This window comes from Dipodomys merriami, unplaced genomic scaffold (assembly GCF_024711535.1).
Source record: "Dipodomys merriami isolate MVZ:Mamm:240054 unplaced genomic scaffold, mDipMer1.0.p SCAF_954, whole genome shotgun sequence".
In the NCBI taxonomy this organism is placed as follows: Eukaryota; Metazoa; Chordata; class Mammalia; order Rodentia; family Heteromyidae; genus Dipodomys; species Dipodomys merriami.
Window position 1 is genome coordinate 160,224 of NW_027206573.1, and position 17,371 is coordinate 177,594.

At 38.8% G+C, this 17,371-nt stretch overlaps 1 gene segment (V, D, J or C); it reads right to left on the reverse strand.

Annotated features, from left to right (window-relative positions):
- Window positions 1-9,387: 9,387 nt before the first annotated feature.
- Window positions 9,388-9,956, reverse strand: LOC138821905 (immunoglobulin kappa variable 1-39-like). The segment is given in 2 exon segments: window positions 9,388-9,725; window positions 9,847-9,956. Coding segments are annotated over 2 exon segments (378 nt in total).
- Between the last annotated feature and the right edge of the window lie 7,415 nt (window positions 9,957-17,371).

The window sequence follows — 17,371 nt, forward strand, 5'->3', positions numbered from 1 at the left end:
TTTAAGGTAGCTGTCTGGTGCCTGGGCACTAGCTTGTTTATTGTTAGAGGAAATTTCCCATTTAAAGGGAGCGCTTCAAATCAGCTGTGTGCAGAAATTGTAGAGGGCAAGTAGAATATGCCATCTCACCTGACTACCAAAGGATTTAACATCCTTTGGCAGCTCTTAACAGTAGACCCACAACAGAGGCCGGATATACATCAGATCATGGTACACCCCTGGTTTGATCAAGTTGAGGAAGTCTGTCTGTATCCAGAATATCCACTGCCAGACCAGTTGGACGCAACAATTGTTACTAGAATGTGTGGCATGGGATACAACAAACTGCAGATCCAAACATCAATACGGCAGACAGCGTTTGACAATGTGATGGCCACTTGATGAATAAAGATGGCTTAGAGCCAGCGAGGGTTAGTCAGGCAAAGGCTAACTCAGTGCACTTGGGTTTTCGAACACACACAAGTGTCACAAAGCTTTCTGCCTTCCCTCTTGAGGGAAGAGCAAATAAACCTTCCCTAATTTTATTCTTTGCCATTACCATTTCAGTTTCTGCTGACTGTGATGAGAAAGAGTGGATAGGCAGAAGTTCCTATCAACTGTCTTAACTAAAGCCAGAGCCCAGGACACAGAAAACCAGAGACCAGAGTGCAGAGTACAGTACTGTATCTTCTTCAGGGTGATCCAGCTAAGAGACAGTAACCAAAAACTACTAAGAGCTTGATGATCAGGCAATGTTTGGGGAATAAAGAGTAGAAGCTAGAAAAGACACAACTGGATTTTCAGCTTCTGAACAGAAATAACAGTATGCTCTATAGTTGTGGAGCAGGACCACATCTTGATGGAAGTATTTTAACTTTCATTACAAATGAAAAATAAATCACATACAACAGTTGATAGCTATAAACTGGATAGTTATAAACACCTATAAATATAAATAAAATATATGATAAATAAATATATAAAAATATATAAATTTATATATTTATAATTCATATGTTTAGATGTAATATATTATAATTATACTATTACATTATAATTATTATAATTATAATTTATATTTAAAATATAAATAAATGAATAGATTATGAAACAGTTTTTTCATTAAATACCTAATGGCTTATCTGGAGTCTCAAGATTTGTACTTCTATGATTGTTCTACAAGTCTTTGTAGATGGTATGTAGTATAATTATCAACTTGTCTTCTTCTGGACTCAGTCACTTTCATCGTAACACCACAATTTTCTTTCTTGGTAGACTTACACAATCTGTTCTGCTGATTCCCCAGAACAGCAACACATGAGCACAGCTGTCTCACTCCGAAGGGAGGTTTAAATTCAGGGGTGTATCAGTGTAGGAGGACCATGTGTATGTTGAAAGCAGTAATAAACTCCAACATCTTCAGCCCTACCCTGCTGATTGCCAATGTGAAATCTTTGCCTGATCCACTGCCACTGAACCTGTCTGAGACCCTAGGATATTGGTTGGAGATCCTATTGATCAAGAATTGTAGAGACTGGCCTGGCTTCTACAAGAACCAATTCAGATAGGTGTTTCCATTGCTTTGCAGAAGACTCTGACTAGAACTGCAGGAGATGGAGGCTGGCTCTCCCAATGTGAGGGTCAGAGAAACTGGATTCTGAATCAATATAGCATCCCCACTTGACCCTAAAATAATGAGAGAAGTGAACACAGTTAATTACAAGCATCATAGGATATTTTAATAAACATCTTTTCTTATTTCATGCAATACTTTTAAATTTTTGTTTTATGCATCAACATGTTCATAAAATATACAATGAACACACACACACACACACACACATACACACAAACATACACACACAGAATATGATGCTTCTAAATCATACCTGTAAGGGACCTCTATAGTTTGCCAGCACCATCCCACTATCTAGTTGTAACCAGAGCACAGGTCCTTGCTGCTTCGGGAATCTTCCTCACTCTCACAGATACATATGTCACATTTCCATCCAGGAGGACAAATCTGCACATCTCACATGTGGATACAACAAACATGGAGAGCAAAGGCAACAGAGCTCAGCCCCTCCCCATCCCTTTCCTTAGCTCTAGTGCATTCTTACCTGGGATCCAGAGCATGAGTAGCCCCAGGAGCTGAGCAGGGCACCTCATTTTGGGAGTAAGGATTCCTGGTCAGTTCAGGCATCTTAGAGCTGAGCTTTTATGTTGGACTTGCAGGGAAGCTCCTCCCTAGGGAGCAATATGCAAATATCCTGGTAGGTGCAGTGGTGAGAGACAAACTGTCAGGTGAGACAGAAACAGACACCAGGAGGGTTAGGCCCTCTCCTGTGAGCAAATGACTTTAACTGTGATCAAGGTAAGCTCAAAAGCTATATACATATAACCAGATGAGATGAAGTTAAGCCAAATGAAGCCCAAGACAAGGACACAAGTGTTTTAGTTTTTTCTTTCTCACTATTGAAAATCAGAAGTGGCGCTGTGGCTCAAGAGGTAGAGCACTCGCCTTGAGCTGAAGAGCACAGGGACAGTGCCCAAGCCCAGAGTTCAAGCTCCAAGACCGACCAAAAAATAAAAAAAAGATGCAGTGCACCAACATCAGATACAGTGAAAACAGGGGTTATAGCATGAGTGAGGAAGATACAGAGAAACAAAAAAAATCACATGGTACATTATAAATATGTTAGAAACAATAGCAAGAAAGCAAAAAACCACTTGGGTCCCTATCTTGGGGTTCATTTTGCTTACCATCATCTGGTCATATGTACATAGCTTTTGACCTTGTCTGCTTGTCCTTGACATATACTAGTTATGGGTCCATTCTATGACCAAATGGGTAGAGGCACCCTGGAGATTTATTTTCTCTGTAGTTTCAGCGTTAGAAGGATACACTATACACTAGAAAGATACAAATTTTCAATCATCTTCCATGGCTGTCATTCTTTATCAAGACATAGCATCCTGGTGTGTTTTTCAGGAATAATCTATGGGTAAATAAGATAGTGATATATAGTCTTCCATTATATGATAGTAGCCTCTGAATTTGAATTCTACCACCATGTCTGGATTAAAAGGCCTCAAAATCATTGATGCCAATGCTCCCTAGGTCTCACTGGAAAGACTTCAGTGTCACTGGACTTCCAGCCTTAGAGATTCAGTTAGTCTTTCTTGTGTTATACTTGCCGTTCAGTCATTGTTAATGAGTTATAATAAAATCAAAATTGTCCTAAATTTTAAAAGATAGAGGAAGAAGAAGGGAAAGATTAGGGAAGTTAATCAATTAAAAAGCTACAAGTCCAAAGGCTGAAAGTTTGACAAAACCTTCCTGAAAGCTTGTTGAAATATTAAAACCTGAGTAGCAACCAACATATAACTTAGGAATATTAGTAACAACTAATTTCTGGACTGTAAACCCCAATCAATCCATAAATGAGTACATTTTTACAAACAGCCATATTTTACTTCTGTATATGAAATCTAACCTGTTTTACTTCTACCTAATATAGAATCATTTCAGGGAATGTTTGTAAAGCCTAGGTGTTTATATCATGTGAAACATATTCCTACTCCTATTCAGCCTTGCAACTGGTGGATACAGGAACTTATCCTAGGACCTGATGCTTTTCTTTTGTGTATGTGTCATGAGTCAATGAACTATTCAATTTCACAGAAACTAAAGTCTCAAGATCTTTTGAGCAAGTATTTATAAAGAGCTTTTTTCCTCAAAAAGATTTCTTTATTGAGATTAAGTAACATAAATTTCACAGTACTGTGGCATAGTTATATGTATCTAAAGTCATAAAAACATTTTATCCTTCATAATGATTATCATCATCATTTTAATCTATGAAGTTTATGAGCTCTACAAACATTAATATTAAACTATTTCTTCCAGATCAGGTGTTATGATAAAGAGCTTTAACAAGTTGTATCTCTTCCTGGTTATTATTGGGAGCTATTGAGCAGAAAGAAATAATGTTCAAAGAAGAAACATCTTCAAATTCTCAGTTCCAGTTTGATCTAAACTTCTCTCCATTGTGAATCTCTTAGGTTCTGGGCAACACCTGGTTGATGGTCATAAAGGAAGGGGGTGCCCTCTGACCTTTCCTAAATCATAGATTTCCTAAATCCTTGATCTTAAGAGCTTATTTGAATAAAGAGGTAAACATTTTTTCTGTAATGTGATGGGCATTCTGTAAGAAAAGAAGTGTGATGCTTGACATACGATTTTGCTTCCTGATTCCAAAGAAAGCAAAGAAGTCAATGTGATTTAGGAATTCTTGAATGTTCTTAGGATATACCATTTAATGGCTCAGCTCTTTTTCTTCTTTCTCAGTGATATTTCTGGTCCCATAGTTCTGGAGTCTTGTGGATGAAATCTGAATGAATGTTGCTTCTTTTAATTTATAATGTATAATTTTAATTTATTATTTAAGAAGTGTTTCCAACCTTCAATAAATCAAATTATATTCACCTGGACTTTCCAGAATTACATTTTTATATTATTTTTAACAAATTACCTACTGGCCTGGCTGTATGGTTAGCTGATCATTCATGAAAGTGGCTTCTTATTCAACTTTTGCATTTTCCTTTTCCTATTACAGTATCATAATTTCATCTTCCTTATCCTTCTCATCACCCATTTGCTTTGAATATTTATACAATAGATATTGTACCTCAAATGAGAATTAACAAAAGAATAAATGCTAAAAGAAAAATAGCATCCCTAATCCTGCTGTCACATTGCTGGACACTGGCTACTGGGTATAACACTCTGTGTGCTTTTATTTTAGTTGAGTTTATTTCTTTTATATTGTAATGTGAAATTGTTTTTCTTCATCTTTATATGAAATATAACATATTACAAATAATTCTTCATTTTTTTTCTTTTGGTGGATTATGGGGCTTGAATTCTGAGCCTGGGCACTGTCTCTCAGCTATTCAGCCCAAGGGTCGTGCTCTATTACTTGAGCCACATCACCACTTCTGTTTTTCTGGTGGTTTTTGGGGATAAGAGTCTGCCCAGGCCAGCTTTGAGCTGTCATCCTCAGCTCTCGGCCTCTTGAGTAGCTAGGGTTATAGGCGTGAGCCACCAGGACCTAGCTTAGTAATAAGGTTCTTAAAAGCATTTTCATTGAAGGGCTGGACATGGTAATTAATTCATGCCTGCAATCCCAGATAAACTGGAGGCATAGATTTTTAAGATTGTGCTTCATTCATAGCTGTCCTGGAAAGCAGTGAAACTCAACTCAAAAAAAAGTTGTAGCATGTGGTATATGTTTCTGAAGCTATGCAGGAGGTGAAATTAGAAGGATTGTAATAGAAGACCAAGCCAGGTAAAATCACAACACCTCATCTGAAAAATAAACTAAAGTAAAAACTGATAGTGAAATGACTTAAGTTCTAGAGCCTAATAAGCAGGAAACCCCAAGTTCAAACACCAATAGAACCAAATATATTGCTTTATCATTTACTACATCATTTATCATTTACGACTAAGCATATAATATCTTCAATACAAATCATGTATTCAATTTCTTCTAATTCCTGTAAATTCAATTTTTTTTTATTTCAGTTCTAGGACACGGCCTTGAACTCAAGGCCTCCTGCTCACTCTTGTTTGGATTTTTCTCTCAAAGTTAGTGTTCTACCACTTGAACCACATCTTCACATCTGGCTTTATGCTTAACAATCACGGAAATAAGAGTCACAAGATTTATCCAAAGATGGTGGATAAATATTAAAATGCTCCTTTCCCATGGCTACCATGATAAACCTCCTTTTTCTGCCCTTCACTATGTCTGTATTTGGCATTTGGGAGTGAGAAGCCAGACAATATGGGAGTCTGCATTTTGAAATGTTAAAAATCTGGTTTCAGAATGATCTGTGTCCAGCATGGGAGATGTACCTTTGATGCTGTTAGACTGCAAAACAGGGAGACACATGCTTAGTCCATAGTTTGGATAACTTTGCATCTGATGATTTGATATTTCAAATTGATATATCAACATTTTACTGTAAATTATCCTGATGGTATTTGCATAGAATCTTTCTTGTATATCATTACAGTTTTTATTCTCTTTATCTCACAGTTCTTTTTGAGTGTACTACAGTTAGAACTCAGGGACTTCAGATTGCTAGGCCAGCACTCTATCCACTAAGCCACCCTCCCAACTGCTTTTGCTTTAATTCATTGTTCTGATATTATCTGGAATGTTTAAAAAATGCTTGAGCTGTACCTCGGCTGAGATCTTTCTACCTCTTTGTCCTTTATATCTGATAGTACACGGCATGCATCACCATGCCTGGACTTCTCATATTCTTCTTATTTGTTTTCTTGTCATCTCATGGTAGCCATGAGCAATGTTAAAAGCATACACCTACATGTGTCTCATCCAAAGTTAAAATTGGCAGTGAATTTTTCTTGAACCTAACATTAGAAAAACTCTGAAGAAAATTCCAGGAAACAAGGTGAAAACCTTATCCAAAAGTTACTGTAGAGAACCCTAAGAAACAGAGACACTAAAACTATATAGCCAACCAAACAATTGTCCATTATGCAGAAATTGTTTTTTTGTTTGTTCCTTTGTTTTTTTGGTCGGTCGTGGGGCTTGAACTCTGGGCTTGGGCACTCTCTCCCTCAGCTCTTCAGCTGAAGGAAAGCACTCTACTGCTTGAGCCACAGTGCCACTTCAGCAGCAATTTTTATGAGCAAAACAATCACAGTGATCTCAGGCTCTCTGCTACTTAGCAGTCTGAAAATCATGTCTACCTAGAACCCACCTTGGGTTTTTCCTGCTCCTTCAAGTTGTGCTCATTGGATGGCTGGTCTTCAACCATGCATGTCTTGAAGGACAGTGTGATATGCTCTTTACTTTGGCTTAAGTTCTCTGGCTCTGAATGTTCTCCCTGTCTGTCTTCTAATTCCTGAATAAAAATTAAACTCTTCTTTTCCATCTGCAACATGTGTCTCAAGAAACCATTTCATCTGTGCCACTCTATTCCATGTATGTCTCTGCAGACTCACGGTAAAATGCACATCCATAGACACAATGCAGCTGCTATTCTGTGAGCCTGAGGTCAAACAATGTGCCCTGGTGGCCCCACCCTTCCATGCTTTATGGAGTGTGGCAGCTGCTAAGTTCCTTAATTGTAAGCTTCAGCATCCTCTTGTGTAACTGTTACAGTAGTGTTGAACACTTTGCTGTATCTTTCCCTGGGATTTTACCTTCTTCCATCCATGGACCAATTTTCCGTTGGCTATTTTCACTCATAGGATCAGATATCTCATAATCCGAAGTATTTTCTTCAATGTCAACAAACCCCTGAAGTCTTTAATCACAACACATCTCTACCTGCTCAATCTATTTCCTCCTACATACACTGTTAGAACATTGCCTATAAAAGAGAGATGCCGTATGTTTGTCATTTTTACTGCTTGTAATTCACCTTTATGTATACCTTTTCCCTAATACTTAACACATTATATTTAGTAGTGGAAACTTCAATACCCACCATAGAAACTCTTTCAGAGTGAGTTTTTTCCCCAAGTTATTGCTTGTGATTAGTTGGATATATTTCCAGGTAAAGTTATAATCAGTACAACAATATTTTGTAAAATGGAAAAGTTCACCTATACAATGGTTGAAAAATTTGGTAAGTCTTAAGAAGATATGTAAATGACATAAAATATAATAACAAAAAAATGTGACAAAAATACTTATTAGACAATATATTGGAAATGAACTTTACACCTTGTGCTTGAGGAGTAGTTGGCAGGGTAGACACTGGAGATAATGAGAGAGAGGGCGACACTATTCAAAAAGAAACCTACTCATTACCTTACTTTTGTAACTGTAATTCCTCTATGTATCACCTTCACAAAATCGTGAAAACAATAAAATAGGGAAAATCAGAAAAATCATAGACTAATATCGAATAATACATCATATATACAAAATAACACATAATATATTTTATATAATTTATATTTAATTATTATGTACTATATCTTATACATTAGATATATATACAAAAATACGATGCATAAGTTGCATGCATATGTTCACTTGTCAATTTGAGAATCAGAGGGTTTCTGAATTAATGAAGATCTGCTTTATCTTGAGTTTTCTTCATTATTCTTTTTATAAATAAAAGACTTCAGTGACTATCAAAGATTGCTAGATTCTTGAGATTAAAACAGAGAAGATTCAGTGAGCTAGGTGATTCAGTGATTCTTGGTGAGAACTGGTCTGGAGGACAGAGGGACTAAGCTCAAGAAACATCTCACCTTCAGTGTATCTTGCAGGGGAGAGCACAGAATGGCTGGATACCCAGTACCAACAGTGTTGTTTGTATTCAATGTTTCTCTTGATAATTTCACCTTGATTGCTAAGTGGAACTAGGATTTAGAAAATGGGAATAAACTAACTTTATCCTCCTTTCACCCCTCCCTTTCTCTCCTTCCATTCACACTATCTGCTACTTTGCTTCTCTCTCTCTCTCTCTCTCTCTCTCTCTCTCTCTCTCTCTCTCTCTCTCTCTCTCTCTCTCTCTCTCTCTCTCTCTCTCTCTCTCTCTCTCTCTCTCTCTCTCTCTCTCATTTTCCTTATTTTACTCAGGCAATGTATGTTGATTAAGTCGAATATATTCCACAAGCAGAAATCTCTTTTAAAATTAGATAACTTATCTCTGCAGTTCATCATTCTGATTGAGTTAAAGAGAAAAACTATAGGCTGTCTCCACTTATGTGAAAAAAAATATTTCTAATAGAGTCAACAGCTTTCCATGACATATCAGCAGGCCAAGAATAATGGAAAATACCTGTTTTAATAAATAAGAAAACCCTGTAACAAACTTTTTACTCATTGATATATTTATTTAGCATTTTACCACTCAAGTTTTATTAACGTATGAAAAGTTCACTATTACCTTCTGTACCTAAAATTGTACTGAGGTTCTCCAAATGCAATAAGAAAAGCTAAAACTAATTGGAAAAAAAGCACAAAAGACCTGAAGCAGAAAAAGGAAGTGGCAAACTGTCTTTACTTGCTGGTGAAATTTATGCATAAAGTATTTAAAAATTTCAAAATAAAACTTTTGAAATAACCTCAAAGTGTCTCCATGCACATTGTGAATATCTATTCAAGATTAAAAGAACCTTGAATAAAGGCAGAGTATTTCAATGTTTATAGTCTGGAATGTCATTTTAATATTTAACATTCAGCCCAGTGCCAGTATCGCACATCTATAATTACACTTACTCCAAAGATTGAGACACAGAAGCTCGCTGGTCCAGGATAGCCTGGGCAGGACTCATTTCCTATGATTCTAGGACAGCTCTTGCAAGAGGAAGCATGAGGAAAGCAGCTGGGGCAGCCCAGGCTCACACTTCTGCTTCCTGGAGGTTTATGTTATGGCTTGTATCACTGTGGGTGGGTTATTATAATTCTGTTGACAGTAATAAGTGGCAATGTCTTCAGGCTGCAGGCTACTGATGGTGAGAGTGTACTCCGTCCCTGATCCACTGCCACTAAATCTGGAGGGGATCCCGGATTGTAAATACTTTGCACCATAGATCAGGAGCTTTGGAGCTCCCCCTGGTTTCTGCTGGTACCAGTTTAAGGCATTGCTAATGCCCTGACTGGCCCGGCAAGTGATGGAGACTCTGTCTCCAGGAGATGCAGACAAAGTAGATGGAGACTGGGTCATCTGGATGTCACATCTGGTACCTGCCATTGGAAAAGTAATAAGTATACAAAGAATCAAGCATGTTATAAGAAAGCTTCATAAACAGCCACGCATCACTGACTACAGCAGACTGAAGAGACCCTCAGCGTACTCTTTCCTTACCTGTAATCCAGAGCAGCAGGAGCCCCAGGAACTGAGCAGGGGCCTTCATGTCCATGCTGTGTGCTGACAAGGACTGACTCCTGCTCAGGGTATGAGCAGCTTTCAAGAACTGCTCAGGGCAGTGGGCTGTGCTCTGGGCACATGCAAATCAGTAGGGGTTGGAAGGGGCCAGCACAGCTGCACCAGCATGCCAGATTTCAGTATCTCAGCCCAGACATGATATCCCAGACACAAAAAAACATAACAGGGTAGCACTGATGTGCCTGAAGAGAATGTTTCTCTCTGGGTTTCAGGGGACAGAATGCCTCTCTGGTTAAATACAATGAACTTTAATTTATACATGGGTCATGATATACTTTTCATGTTAGCATTTTATCTAAGTCAATTTTTCAAGCAAAAACGGTACCAAAATGTAGAATTAATGATTTAGATCAGATTTTCTAAGTCTTTGGTTTCCTTGAAACCATTTGTTAACCATGGACACAATTATTCAATTACTCAAGCTACATGGTATGTAGGTTGACAGAGAGATTGACAGTTAAATAAATAGATGATAGACAAGTATCAGTTAAGACTTAATGAAAGACAATAAAAAGTATGAAATTAAAGTATGTGCAGTATTGTGCTATGGTGTACAATGTACAGGCTAGTCATTGGATTTTGCTATCAACTCCAGGTTTCTGTCCTCTGTTTCTGAATGCATTTTCCCACCACCATCATCCAGTAGACAACATCAGACATTGGCTCTCTGTATACTGAAAGGACCTGGCTACAGGCATAGCCTTATTATCATTGGACATTTCTGAGCTGCAAGTCTCCTAAAGTCTTGATGACATTCATGCCTTTTTGTTCTTAATCCAAGTTATTCCTCCTCAGAACATGAGCTATTCTCTAAACCAAGGCTGAACTAAACTTCAATTTACTCTGCCTCTTAAAACTGTAAATTCCTACAGTACCTCCCATTTAATGGAATTTGTAATTAAAGAAGTTTTCAGTGATTGAACTTAGAGTTTATGACATAAACAAGCTCTGAAAGGATGACATGTAGTATAGTGAAGTTTGAAGTTGGACACCGGAGCTGCAAAGCCCAGAGAAGACAAGGGAAAATGCCCAGGTGATAAATCCAGAGTATGATGAGGAAGGCTCCCACCTGGAGTCCAGCATGTGAGGAAGCTATTCACCCTAGTGCTGGATGTCACAACTGGGAATACACTGACAGGATATTTGCTTGACAATGAATCCACAATCTTATTGTGAGTCCAAGCAGTTGCTGCAGGTGCACAAAGATAACACTGCTCCCCAAAGGCCAGTAGCTCACAGACCAGGCATTGTCAAAGTCAGAGTTCATCTGTACCAGGCCCTACATGACAGGTTCTTATAGCAACCCTGCTCACTGCACTATTTCACACAATATTGGAGCAAAGCAGAGTATAGAAATAAACTCATGTTTTCCTCTCCCCCCTCCTCATAATGAGTAGAGTTTGAAGCTGGACCTGGCTTATGGTAAACATACACTCCTGGTGCAGACAAGGTCTCCTGATTATCATTCCTCTGATGTGGGTTTAAGAGAAGAACAATTAGAGGAATAGCTCTCAGTTGCAGGTGGAAGAATAGTGTATGAGGATGGAGAAAGAATCACCCGACTAATTGTGAAATAAGACAGTTATTCCTGGGCTGGGAATGTGGCTTAGTGGTAGAGTGCTTGCCTGGTATGCATGAAGCTCTCGGTTCCATTCCTCAGTACCACATACACAGAAAAAGCCAGAAGTGATGCTGTGACTCAAGTGGTAGAGCACTAACCTTGAGTACAGAGAGGGCCAGAGGTAGCATCCAGGCCCTGAGCTCCAGTACAGGACTGGCAAAAGAAGACAGTTCCAGAGACCTAAGCTGGAGTAAGACAGACCAAAGGAAATATAGGTCCCACGATTTCCCTCATTTACAATAATGAGTGTATGTACAGGATAATTTTATCAGATGAGCATAAAAAGCTCAAAAGCTATGTACATATGACCATATGACATGACACTAAGTGAAATGAACCCCAAGATATGGACATACGAGGTCTTTCTTTATTGTTGTTATTTTTAATGTAAAATGTGATTATTTTGTTTCCTTTTTATGTTCTTCCCCCTATGGTATATCCCCTGTTGTTACTGTACTTGATTTTCATACACTGCATCTTGTATATACATTTGTCTAATTTGGGGAGGGGAAGGGGAATAACAAAATTGTGAAACAAAGACATAGGATGACACATTGCAACATATCCACAAGAGAGTATATTGGAAATGAACTTTACAACTTCAGGGAAGGAAGGGGGAAGGGGAGGGGGAAGGGGTGAGGGTGGTGGAGGAAGAAAGGGATAGAGGGAGAACAACTAGTGAAAGGGTAACAATGCTCGACAGAAATGTACTCACTGCCTTACTCATGTAAATGTAACCCCTCAGTACAGCATTTTTACAATAAAATAAAATTCACAAAAAATAATAGAAATGTTGTTATTGGATCTAATAAACTAATCAGAGTGATCATAGCTGAAAAAAACTGACACAGAGGAAAAAGCCCATTTCTTACAGTTAGTGAGCTCATAACATTAAAAAAAATAAATTGGATAACAGCAGAGATGTTTATACCTAAAAATGTGAATATAAAATCCCATGGAATTATTTTTACAATCTAATTAGTAAACCTAAATTATTTCTTCTTGATAATTGGGCACTTAATCATATATTTCTTTCTATTTCTCTGTGTACAATGGGACAGAATGACTAATTTTCTGATGAGCAAAATGTGATCCTGTCTGGGCTGGGAAGGTGTCTCAGTGGTAGAGGGCTTTCCTTGCATGCATGAGGCCCTGGGTTCGATTCCTCAGCACCACATAAGCAAAAAGAAAAAAGCCAGAAGTGGCGTTGTGGCTCAAGTGTTAGAGCACTAACCTTGAGCTGAAGAGCTGAGGGACAGCGCCCAGGCCCAGAATTCAGGCCCCACGACCGGAGCACCCCCCCAAAAAATGTGATCCTGTCAAGGTTTACAGCTCTTAGTGAGAACCTTACTTCATCTCATCCCAGGCTGTATGTAGAGCACCCACAACAAGGAGTCCATAGTTGAAATGTAGATTTCCCAGATTAAAACACAAGAGTCGTTCCACTGTTTATTTGTCTCACTTCAATGACTAAAATTTCACTGGACCTTCATCAAAACCTGCTGAAGAACAGAATGCTTTGTCAGAGCTGCACAGAAACATTATTTCCCCTTCCAGCAATCAAATGTATGACAAAGCAATTCCTATCTGCTACTCTGAACTCTAAAATTGTGAAGTTTTGTTATGGGTGTCCCAACCATTAACACTGTAATTATCCAATATGGAAACTTGAACTGAGGCAAAATGAAGAAGCAGTAGAAATTATGTCATGAGCTCATAGAATGAAAATATAATCATGAAAACATTTGTCATATATCAGTGTCTTATGACTATATTCCTAACCATGCAGGATTCTGAAGATTTCAAGCATCATGATCAAATCCTAATTAACATTCAAGAAGGTGGACTGGAGGTGTGGCTCATGTTATAGAGGACCAGACAAGCAAGGAAGATAAACAAGCTTGAGGGTAAAAAATATAAATAATGTAAAATAGGAAGGGATAGTGGGAGAACAGTAAGAGAAAGGGTAACAATGCTCGACAAGAAATGTACTCATTCATTTACTCATGAATCAGTAAACCCTCTGTACAGTATCTTTACAATAAAATAAAATTAAAAAAATAAAAAATATGACGTACCATTTTCACAATGTCACCTCTGACATGCTTCAAATTCCTAATCCTGTTGTTTTTGTGGAAATAGGTATCCCCAAGTGCCTAGGACCTGGCCACCATTTAGGAAAAGGCTGAGGCAATGCACTGCCTTGTAATGTCTATTGTGTTGTCAAGTGCTATTGTTTGGGGCCACGACACTGTCTGGCTGCTGCGCCTCCTGTGCCTTGGAAAACTACTTGTTGAGGGAATTCTTTGCCATCCCCTGTTGGCAGATGTTGGGGAGTTGAGGATCATGATTGGACCACAGGTTCTGCACACTGTCCTGTAGACTCTGTCATCACACACAGCCCCATCCCTCACTGTTTGAGGACAGATTAATTCACAAAGAAACAGGTTCCCTTCCAAGGCTTAAATGGATGTTCTTTCTGATCACATGGGGTGTGTTTGCATAATATAAAAGTGATGTCTAGTCACAAAGCATTACTCCAAACTCAGGGTGGATGGAATAGATCCTTGAATCTCAGGGCATGTAGAATTGAATCTGCCTGTTTTTTCTAAATAGCTTCTGAGTTTGAAGTCTTTTATCCCCAAAGTAGACATTTCTTAACAGTCTTCTCTGCATCTGAATACAGTTTAAAGGTACCTTTTTGCTCTGTAGCTCTCTCCTGTGCTCTATGAATAGCCGGCAAGAAGGGCTATGCATCCTATTCAGTGGCTGAAGACCTGTCTCTACTTTCAAGGAAAGAAGCAGTCCCAGTAAGGTGGCAACAAAAGGTGAATATGAGTTTAAAATAACCCAATTGTCAATGCAATCCTCCAGATCTCAAACCCTTGCATAGCTTAGGATAAAACGTATAGACCACTGTGTCCAGCTCTATCAGCTTAAAAGGGGTCTTGTGAATGTTTTGGTCCAGGATGGCCATCAAACCACACATTCTCAATCCTCAATTAGGTAGACTTAGAAGTCGTAGCCATTGGTGTCTTTTAAAATTTTATTTTATTGTAAAGATGCTGCGTAGATGGGGTTATAGTTACATGAGTAATGTAAGAGTACATTTCTTGTCAAGCATTATTAGTCTCTCCTTTGTTTTTCTCCTACTCTCCTTGGAATTAAGTCTGAAAAAGTTAGTCCAGAAGTTGTAATGAGAAAAATGTCTGTACATATATGAGTTGAGTGACCCCTAGTGTTTTTCTGGTGTAAGAACCAGATGATGGTAAATACCATTGGAATCAGGAAGCTCTAATGTCAAATTCCAGTTCTTCTCAATTAGAGTTAGTAGGAATTTCCATTATCTTGAGATATTTCTCTAAAGTAATTTATTCTCTTGACCAAAGTCTTCTTTATCTTTCCATGGTGATGGAAGTGTTCTTTTATTTTCATTATGCCATGTAAATGTTTGAAACTGACATGACAAGCATTATTGACATCTAGTAAGAAAGGACTGTTTTAAAAGAAACCAAAGGAAAGCACATATTTGCATAGGTTACTACAAAATAAACAAGTCATATTTGTTTTCAAATTCGGATGGTTATATTGTCAGAATAATGTATTGATATATTGTTTGATTACATTTTTATTTTTATGATGATCCTAAAAAATGCTATCACTTTAAACCATTGAAAGGGAAGTAGCAAGTAAGTACTCTGCCTATACAAAATATTTAAAGAATAAAATAAACGTGTTTATTCATGTAATCACAAGAAAGCAGAAGAATAAGGACCAGTGAGTATAAGATGTCACAGTAAACATCATTCATTCTATTTTAGATTGATGGTCACTAAGTTTTTATTTTTCTCCATTATTTGATTAATTTATATTTGACACAAGGTTACATTTGGTGTGGGAAATCCTGGGGGGCTTAAGGTAAAAGAAATGAGGCACATGGTAATCCAGTACAAGCTCTGTTACAGAGTCAGTGTCTTCTTTTGGATATTAGCTAATGACTGGGTGTGCAAGAAGGCTGCTGGAGGTTATGGAGAAAGATAGAATCTTGCACAGGCTCAGGTGTCTTTGCTTCCTATGGTTACACAGATCATCCCTAATGCAGATCTGACTGATGAACATGGATTCCTACTGCCTCTGCTCCATGTGGGAAAACCCTGATGGATCTTCGGTTATCATGTCACAGCATGCAACATGTTCCTAAACCCAGCTGTGCTAATCTACCCCTTGAAGCAGAAAGCAGTTTGGAAGCTCTTTTTACCTGCAATGAGGGGAGTGACAGAGCATCAGGTTTCTTTGCATGGGATCAGCACAGGACATTGTTAGCTACAGACAATGCATTACACTCCTGTGAATCTTGCAGATGTTCAGACACTATATGAGAGCCAGGCTACTGTCTCTTCATCATTCGTTGCTCACAAGAAACACCCTTGACCTCTTTTTGCACTCATGTCATTGACAGCCATCACATTCCCACCAGAGCCCACTGAATGAAGGCATGAAATCAATGGTAGCTAACACCTCTCTATATCCTACATGCCAATCTCTGGCATTCTAGGGAAAATGAAAGGGGGGACTTTGCAAGACCAGTGCTGTTGGAGCCTCTCCCTCTTGATGTATATAATGTGGTGTGGACAGGGGTGGTTGCCTCAGGTTTATCAAGCACCTGGAAGGAACGTCCATCCACACCTGTGCTGGTAAAGGTGGTGTTCAACTGTTCCTCCCCCTCTTCCCTCTGCCTGCAAGCCCTCACACACAATGCTTCCTAGGACATGAGGTGTTGGTTTCTCAGGCAGCCTGACTATGAAGCCCTTGGCTCCAGTGTGCCTCTCCAGCTGCCTCACCAGTTGGAGCCCAGGTTGAGGGACACCACCTGTGTCTCTCAGCTTTTCCATGAATCATCTTTCACCTGGCTATTCTTAAAAATATTTAAACCTTTTTAATTTACAATATTTTTCATAACATTTTTATTTTTATTTATTTTTATTATTTTTGTCGGTCATGGGGCTTGAACTCTGGGCCTGGGCACTGTCCCTCAGCTCTTCAGCTCAAGGCGAGCGCTCTACCACTTGAGCTACAGCGCCACTGCCGGTTTTCTGGTAGTTTATTGGAGATAGGAGTCTCACGGTCTCTCCTGCCTGGGCTGGCTTTGAACCGTGATCCTCAGATTTCAACCTCCTGAGTAGCTAGGACTACAGGTGTGAGCCACCAGCGCCCGGCTCATAAAATTTTTAATTGTCACTATTTATTTGTTTGGCTCTGGTCCTGGGGCTTGAACTCAAGGCCTGGTTGCCCTTGTTGAGGTTTCCTTCCTCAAGGATAGTGTTCTACCACTTGAGCCAAAGCTCCACTTCCAGTAATGATTTTCAGGGTGGGATGCCTTTGGAGAAGAGTAGTTCAGTGGAGATGACAGGCTCCTGTACTTTCCTATCTGGTCTTTTTGGAATCATGTTCACTAAGTCTTGACTCAGAGATCCTCCAGCTTTTCTTCTCTTTGGAAAACACGTGATTACTTTTCCCTATCCAGAGGTCCACTGAGTAGTCTGTGCTTTATTTGAGTCTGAGACATACAAACACACTGATTGTGTATGTTTGTTGTATACATGTGTGTGTCTATTCTTTGCTCTATACAGATGTCCCCATGATTTGAAATCCCCCCACAATATTGCACATATTCATTCATATATTGGTATAAAATTAATTTCACTGATTTTGACCATGTTTGACTGCTTTCCCTATCCACAACTGATCTGCACAATGTGTGCACTATGTGGGTCTGTGTATGGACTCATGCTGCATCTTCACACAGCTGTTCCCTATGAATGG